Below are 8,720 nucleotides of genomic sequence, written 5' to 3' on the forward strand. Positions count from 1 at the left end.
TAGATCATCAACAAATATTTCAACGCATGTGTAATGCCGAATCTAAGGGAGCTTTCCTTTTGTTAGAACTGGCCGACCAGACCCATCAGTTTCCAAAGGAAATGCAACAATTTAAAGGAACACTTGCATGATAATCGCTCATATTCTTCTCAACGCCTTGCAGCAGTCTGGCCAGTCAGTTGTGTTACGTAGAATTAGCACGCTAAGTCAATTTACATGACACATTGATAAATCCTCACCATTACTGTGTGACATTAAGATAGTATAGAACATTTAAAGGGCCACATAATTTTTGAGTGGATGCAGAGCTTAATTAAGAAGAATGGGGAATTTCGGTTTGGTCTATATTTAAAAAGCTCCCTTAGCTACTAAAGGTCAAACATGAAAAGGACCCAAGGTTGGATTCTTCTTAATGTTTCTTTTCTTAGTATTTCCTCTTTCTGATGAGATGTGGCCCAGCTGGGTTCCCTGTGATTGTTCCTCTTTTGTTTCTAGCAGACAGGTCTTGGGATCTTGACTGATGTTAAGCAAAATGCTACCACATTAAAACATGCAGGACAAAGTTCTCAGCTTTTGAAATTAGTCTACTGTGTAAAGAGGATGCTCCACATCCTTAACCAAAACCACATTCTTTCCAGTCTTGATGACATTACAATTTTCAAAAATTTCAAAAGCTCACTTGGTTAAAATAAGATGATATAAAATAATAGCCACAAACAAAATACTGTAGCTGCTTACATCTGCTCATGAATCAAAATGTCCTAATCATAAAAACTATGAAACTTTTGTACAAACTGTTTAAACATCACATTAAACATTTGTTGGCTTGTAGTTCCACAAGCATACAGGCTCGACTGAGAGGGTGAAATATGCATAATTGCTGATCTTAAAAGCCCCTGATATTTCCTGATTGTGCCATTTCACTCGTTTACATCTCTGCTTCAGGACTTAAAATTGGTTAAAATTGGCTTAATCACTGAAACGAGGGCTTAGGCATAATCGAAAAATTATTGCTGTATTGACGGTGAGTCTCATTGACTCATTGACTCATGACTCATGACTAATTGACTCATTTGACTCATAAAACATCCGTTCTCGTCAACTTAAATTAATTTGAAATTTTTTTCCAGGAGTTTCAATAAAAAATGAAGCAGCGAGCAGCTTTGAATAGAGTAACCGACTGTATCAACAAGGAGCCATCATTCCTTTTTTTCTAGGGGAGGGGGATGGTGTCTAGGGTGTGCATACACAGAAATTTTTGAAATCTCAAGGCCCTAAAATGCGATTTTCAGCATTCTGGGAACTAAATTGAGGATGAAAGAGCATGCTTCTTTTCATTCAAGAAAATTTTGCTTTCAGTCAACTTTTAAATTATCAGTCACAAATACTTCCTGCAAGCAATGCACAAATGATTAAAACAAAATTACATACTTTTGCATGTTAAGAAATTCTGCGTAAACCTATCAAGAAACTTGGGGAAAATTACCTTAAACTTGTATAGCATTCACATGACTAACGCACAATGTAAAACCAGTGGGCCTTTATGAAAACAAAGTCATCATTACCTTTTCATTCAGATTTTATATCTCTTTTGTTTACAATGCTATTCAAACCAGTTGCTTCTTCTTTCTAGAAAAAGTTAGCCGACTTCTATGAGCAAAGAAGCCCACACGTTTTATGGGCCGTCGGTCCTTATACAAACCCCTGTATTTCTTTAAAAGTTAAAAAATTCTGTAAGTGAAAAAATAAGTTAGAAACATATTTTTAAAAAAATGATTTTTTCAAAATTAAGTTACAAACATATTTTTAAAAAAATGATTTTTTCTGTAAAATTAAAACCTGGCCTAGAAATGTTTTCTTATTTTTAAGTATTTTAGAGGTTATTTCTAACATCATCAGATGGGAAGATTTCACCATCCCCTTTTTCAACAAGGCAATTTATGCTGATTTCAAGGCTCAAAGAAATGCCTTACATCATTGCCATGGTAAAGGTATTTTGGAAGTAAATGTGATGTGAGAATTCTATGATGGCTAATTAATGCTCTAACCAAATTTCGTCACGATAAGATTACCCTAACTATATCTAAGAGCACAATATATTTATTTGTGTGAAAAGAAAGAAAAACTATTTCGAGTCTACATAATCCATAGTTAATAGGAAAGATATCGTTAAAGTCACCTATTGTCATTAATGTGCCAACCACAGCCTCATTCGCTGTCAAAACAAAAGCTCCGATCCTTTTGTTCTTATGGCTGGCAAATCAGCTGGCAAATTTCAATAGCAAAAGCAATGTTTGTAAACAGATCTCTTCAACGCGAGAATGTCGATATCAGTGCTCTCATGAAATGCAACTCTTACGTTTCTGTGAGCAAAATCAATCCACCGAACCAATTTAGTTCTACTTTGCCTTTCAACGCAGAGTTTGCCCACTCATCTACTTCCAATGTCAAAGGAGACAGTCCAGCTCGATAGTTGCTGTTGAAAATGGCCGACAGAATGTTGTAATAAGTACTGTGGTATTTTCTTCATAACGTCCGACGAAGAGAGGAAACACCATATCACTGTTTTCAAAGTTATATTCCTTTTACTAGCGTTCTATCACAGGACAACACGCTTGTAAGCACATCCGCCATAGTTGTTTTTGTTTTTCGAAAATTACGTCAGATTCTCCCAACACCCCTTTCGGGCTGCCTAACATTTTTCCGCCGAGAACGAGAAAATTCGTGATTTTTCCAGAAGCTACTAAAACAACACTATTTTTATCTTGTCACCTTTTTTCACGATAAATCTTTTGCTCGTCATTATTTTAAGGCACTGACAAAATGTTCTAATTTTAGTAACGATCGATTGTTCTAGAAACAAAACTTCGGCTATAAAATGTCGTCCCTGAAAGAGTGTTACAGTTTGCACAAACCGCTTCTGAAGAAGACTTGAATCAGTGTTGAATAGAGAAGAAGTTACAAGAAAAAAAGTTCAAAAACACATGGCTCTCGTTTTCAGACTTCCAACCAGGTAAGTCGTTTAAATTCTTGAGATCTTTTTGCTTTGCTTTTTTCACGCCGGACAAGTTTGACTAGCTCAAACTTCGTGCAACTTTCTCATAGATACGCCTTGTAGGTTTCCCTTGAAATCACTATTTTTTTCATTTGATGTAGCGTTGTAATTTCCTTCATCCACTTCAACTGATTATCTTTGACGCAACTAACCTAACACAATTAGTTACACTGTTTATATCAGCAAGCATCCCAGCTTTATTGCTAATAAATTTCTTTTTTAGCAGACGAAAGATTTTTGTTTTATGATCAAATTGCTCCTTAAAATGTTTGAACGACCACTATTTACTCATTTAACAAATGATTTGTTTTCGTTCACAACAGTTCCTACACTCAAGCTGTACCAAGATTTCGCTTCTTTGATGACTTGTGGAGAGAAATTGCTTTGGGATATGAACAGGAAGATCAGGACAGTTGCCAAACACAGTCCGCCCAAGGTGCAATCAAGATCGCCACAGTACCTCTAAACCAGTACAAACCTGAAGATATCTGTTTGGATGTGGACAATGAAAAGATAACGTTACATGGCCAGCATCGATCAGAAGACGAAAATGGATTCGAAAACAGTGAGTTCAAGAAAGTGTTCAAAATCCCAGAAGGGGTTGATCCAACCTCAGTGAAGTCAAAGTTGAGTCACGATGGAAGAGCTTTGGTAGTCGAAGGAATCAAGCGGGTGAAAGACAGCAAGAAAGAGGAAGACAGGAAATTTTCAGTCAAGTTAAATCTCAGTGGATTTGAGCCGGGAGAAATCAAAGTCCAACTTCGAGGACAAGAGCTGACGGTCACTGGGAAACAGCGATCAGAGGAGAGCGGTTTGCAATGGTCACGTGATTACCATCGTCAGATTCTTCTTCCTGATGACGCAGATCTCGGTTCAGTGACGTCAAGCTTGTCTATAGAGGGCATATTGACCATAGAAGCCCCTCGTGATCCAGCTCTTTTACCAAATGAAAGAACTGTGGATGTCACCATGGAAGAAGGCGAAACTCAAAGTGAAGAACAAAACAAACAGACAAGCCATGAAGCAGGAGGAGAACAGAACCAGTAAAGTAGAACAGTCGATAAGACAACTACTAGTTTCAAAATTTATTTGCATTTTAGGACAGGTTATTTTTTGCAAGTTTATCTCACTGCATAAGCGCTAAGGAGCCTAATCGATGAGCCAGCACTGAATAATTATTGAGTAAGACATACCGGACAATACTTTCTTTATTTTCTTTAATTTCTTTTTGACAATGAGTTCCTGCCTGAGATATTAGATTAACATATTTCCGGATTAAGTTAGCGAATTGTAAGTAACATGATTTCTTTACCCCTTCGGTTTATGCAATAAAATTTGTTAGTCTAGTTAGGCGTTAGTGACAAAAGTACAGAAGAGTCTTTTTCTTTATTTGTTTTTCGCGGCATCCTGATCTCCTTGCAAGAACCATGGAAGCAGTGTTTTTGCATAGAATAGTGCAAAGCTTTGTCATTTTTTAGACTCCAGTGTTGTTAAGTTAACAGATGAATGATGTTTTACAATAAACTTGATTGACAGCAAAGCTCAAAGTATTAATCCTTGTGGTGTAGTATAAAGCAAAAGTGCTTCCATTTTGCTTGGAGACGATGAGTGGAGATTCCATGGCACAACAGAGGAATTCGTGTCTAATCATTCTGGAGTAAAGAGACACCAAATAATTTATCTTTGAAACGAAATGCAAATGTACAAGAGATCATATCGTTTATTGATCAGTTAGCACAAAATGACACAAAATAAAGCCTTTTTCAGGGTGATCGCGATAAAAGTGGAGATGCCGTCGAATCACCACTCTTTTCTTTAAAAACTCTTATTAATAACTAAAATACTTTATCATATCAGCAAGCGCGACAAAACTGCGTCATGGAGAAAAGATATGACAACGAGGGACAATAAAAACCATTTAAAAGATACCACACCAATACCAATCACTAATGTCGACAGTCATTTGAAGATTGCAACGTAATAAAGCGTAGTAATAAAGACCAAGGAAATTTGTATATTGAGAAACGCTCTTGTAATCGACTGAGCTAAACAGTTGGACTATATATATGGAAGTAGACTTTCTGATATTTAGCTTGTAGAGCTTTGGTCTTTTCCAATTGAAAGACACAACTAGAACCAAAAAACAAAAAGAAAAACTCGAAAAATCGTTTACATGATTTTCACATCTTTCCGGTAAAATGAACGAAGGCTTTTTGTGGTAGTGCACTGCACACTATGTCACCGGGTTCTTAGAGTGTAAGAGTGTGAGTCCGTCATGACAGTAAGCCTGTCTTGCGTGCCAAAATCACGAACATAAACGGGTCTGTTGGAAGTGTGCTTGAGTTTTAACAAAATGAGCCCCCAAAATCGGCAATGATTTGAGACGCTGATGAATAATAAAGGAGCTGCTATTTCCGAAACGATGGAATTACCTGGTGATAAATAACTACATTTTGACTTTGCAGAAACAATGGTCAACCTGAAGAGTTGGGCGACTGTGATCTTTGTTTGGAATTTGCTCATTTCTTGTCAATATTTAAAGCAGTTAAAAGAAAAAACAAACAAACTAAATAAAACAAAAACCAGCTGTCTTGCCATCAATTTGACACAGAGGTATCCTTTGTTTCGCAAGTAAACATGCAAGGTAACTTGATCAATGCGCTCGCTCAATGCAATGTCACTTTCGATTTTGCGCTTTACTTGTGCAGCCAAAAGTACAATAGAAAGATTGAATGTAGCAAAAGTTTCCCAAAATTTTTTTTGCTGATGGTAACTTTTTATATTCTCGGTTCAAATTAAATTTAAGTTGTTTCCATGTTGCAAATTTTGTTGCTGACGGCAGAATATTTTATTCTTGATCTACACTTACTGAAAACTCCCTTCGCATTTTAGTTCGCATTTTTGAGTGTTAAAATAGAATTGTCCTCCCGATGTTTCTGACGACAAGTCGTATATTTTGAGGTCTTCCATCCAAATACTGATCCCGCCGGACAGGGCCTCACCTCACCGAACTTTTCTCTTAGAAACCTGTCAGAAGCTCAGGGTGAACGCTTAAACTTGTCGTAAAAAAGAAGTTGTAACGGAACTTCAAAATGATCAACATGTCAGCTTCGAAACCAAAATTCCTCGATTTCCTTTTCTTTTCTTCAATCTGTCTGGGTTTAGTATTTTACCAGTAACCACATGTCTTCTCAGGGGAATATTTACCTACGACGTCTACCATGGCACTATAATGATATACGGTACCAAAACAATATCGTGTACTATTAGAGCTACATATTACGCAAATATAACTTGAATCTCCTGGAAGACAAACCGCAGCTCAGTTGACAATTATGAAGCTCTGTGTTACTTCACCACCACACGTATGCGTGCCTAGCTTTTTAAGTCTCCTCTACTTTTGTCTCTGCGGCATCATATTCTTCCATGCAAAATTTCGACATTAGTTATAAAAATGACTGCAAGAAATAACTTATTGTGGGTGAAAAGTTGCACTTGAACTCGCTTTGAAAACGAGGCTCGATGTACAGGGAAACTACAAATAAATGTAATATGTGATAATCCTGATTAGCATCAATTTTAGAAGTAGTAGAGGATACTGCTATTGCGTTGGGACGCACCGATTTTGTTAAAACCAAGGAAAGTTTGGTCGAAGACACTAGACTGGCCTGGCGTTTGCTTTGCGTGTGCCAAATCAGGCCACTGGAGAGCCGTCTATCCTTTTCTTTCTGTAAGCAAATCGCAGTATCAGTGGCGTTACTCTCTCGATATGCTTATGGTTATGAATTTTCATTTACCGTTGCTCCTGTGAAAGTTACAGAGAGCCTTTGTAGCTCTTTCAGTTTTCCAACGCTACCATGTGTCTCATTTTATTTGCATCATTGAGTTTTCTTTTCATGCTTCCATTGCGTGAAATTCCCCCACCTTTTGCTTTAAAGACCAATACCTCAGCACTCCAATAGTCCGCACTCGTTTCATACGCGATTTTTGATTTCCTTTGTCTTGATTGTTTTGCTGAACATTTTGGGCCACCTTTATATTTATTCCGCTCTCTGTCGCTGTTCAGAATTCAGGCAAAACCTGTTTGTTCTTTGTTCTTTGTTCCTAATAAATATATATTTCTTTGGGTCCCAAAGCAAGTTATCATCTAAATTATCTTGGGATTGTTGTCGATTTGTCCGTCCTCATACTCAAGTGTATAAAGGCTTGACCAACCTAATTATTATGCATATTTTCATTGAAGGAAAGCATTTGTCCAGTGTCCATGAAACTTAGAAGAAAGTTTGTCATCGGTGTTGTTATTAATTTGCCAAAATATTTTGCCGCACATTTTGGTCACGTGACCCTAAAACAATTTATAACGTTTACTCAAAATTTATGTCCAATTTATATCCTTTACTCAAAATGGGGAACATTTATACATTCGGTATTAACACGTTTAGTACAACTGTGCCTACCGAATGCCGCCTTTTAACGTGGTACTCTGTATTTATCTTTGAAGATATTTGGATGTTTATCATGTCACGTGACCTATTTTCCTCGATTGTTCATTGCTCTTAACATGTGGACATAATTAAAAGGCGGCATGACAAAGCATTTAGAAGGGTCATCGAATAATTAAGAAACAAGATTGATATAATGTAGCTGAATGTTCCCCATTTTTGAGTAAAAAATATGACTGTTATAAGTCAATTTTGGGTCAAGTGACAATATGTGATAGGGAACCTTTTTGGAAAACTGCCTGCCAAGTTTCATAGGCCCTGGAAAAATGCTTTCCCTTCAAATGAAAATATGCATAATAATTAGGCTGGTCAAGCCTTAATACACTTGAGAAAATTTAGTGGCTTGGTGGTGAAATCAGCTAGTCGAGTCAGACATCGATTACCACATTTCAGGTTTCGAAGTCAACGTAAGCAAACAATAGCCAATCTTTCTCGTTTCACATTCACCAAAGTTTTTCATTTAGAAGGCGCAGCATTATTTCATTAACGTTACCGTCGCCCTACTCTCTGAAGCACAATATTCTGCGCAAATGGAGTTGAGGCTTTTCCCGTCTTTCCAACTTTAGCACCATAACTTGAAAAGAAAGCTAAAAATGCTCCTTTCCCCTAGTTGATAGCCCAGAATGCATAACTTGCATCCACATCCTGTCGCTCAAAACCCCCGGATGTGGGACATCCCCATGTTTTCTGCATCTGCCAAAATGAATGTCACGGTCTCATTTTGACAGTTTCAGTACGGCCTCGCTGTATAGTACATCTCTTGAGATTACTGACGGATCGCAAAGAGTAGAGAGCTAATGTGATTGTCTCTCACCGGCCGTGTGTATGACTTTTTGAAAGGACTCCTCTCGCACCCATGGTATACCTTTGTGGGACTGTCGAACATAAAAGGAAGTTTCTAGGTATCATATACAGGGTGAGAAGGTTGACCTTCAGTCCAGAAATTAATATCATGAATTTTGTGCTTACTAAATCTTTGCAGATTGTAAGTCTATAACTAACGATAGCCACTCTTTAACATACTTCAACAAAGTCGAACGGATGTTGAAGCAAATATTGAAGCTGTTTTCCAGGGCCTTAACCCCCGAAGGGGGAGGTGGGGGGGGGGGGGGGGGGCAACTTCCATATAAAAATGACGGGGTTGTTCGTCGGAAATTTTGAAA

General features: G+C 37.6%; 1 protein-coding gene across 1 annotated transcript; it reads left to right on the plus strand.

The window, feature by feature from the left end:
* Positions 1-2,730: 2,730 nt before the first annotated feature.
* On the plus strand, positions 2,731-4,584 carry LOC137978731 (uncharacterized). The gene is made up of 2 exons (XM_068825764.1): positions 2,731-3,013; positions 3,379-4,584. The coding sequence occupies exons 1-2, from the start codon at positions 2,985-2,987 to the stop codon at positions 4,100-4,102; spliced, it is 753 nt and encodes a 250-aa protein (XP_068681865.1). The 5' UTR covers positions 2,731-2,984; the 3' UTR covers positions 4,103-4,584.
* The last annotated feature ends 4,136 nt before the right edge of the window (positions 4,585-8,720 follow it).

Source organism: Montipora foliosa, chromosome 12 (genome assembly GCF_036669935.1).
Source record: "Montipora foliosa isolate CH-2021 chromosome 12, ASM3666993v2, whole genome shotgun sequence".
NCBI lineage: Eukaryota > Metazoa > Cnidaria > Anthozoa > Scleractinia > Acroporidae > Montipora > Montipora foliosa.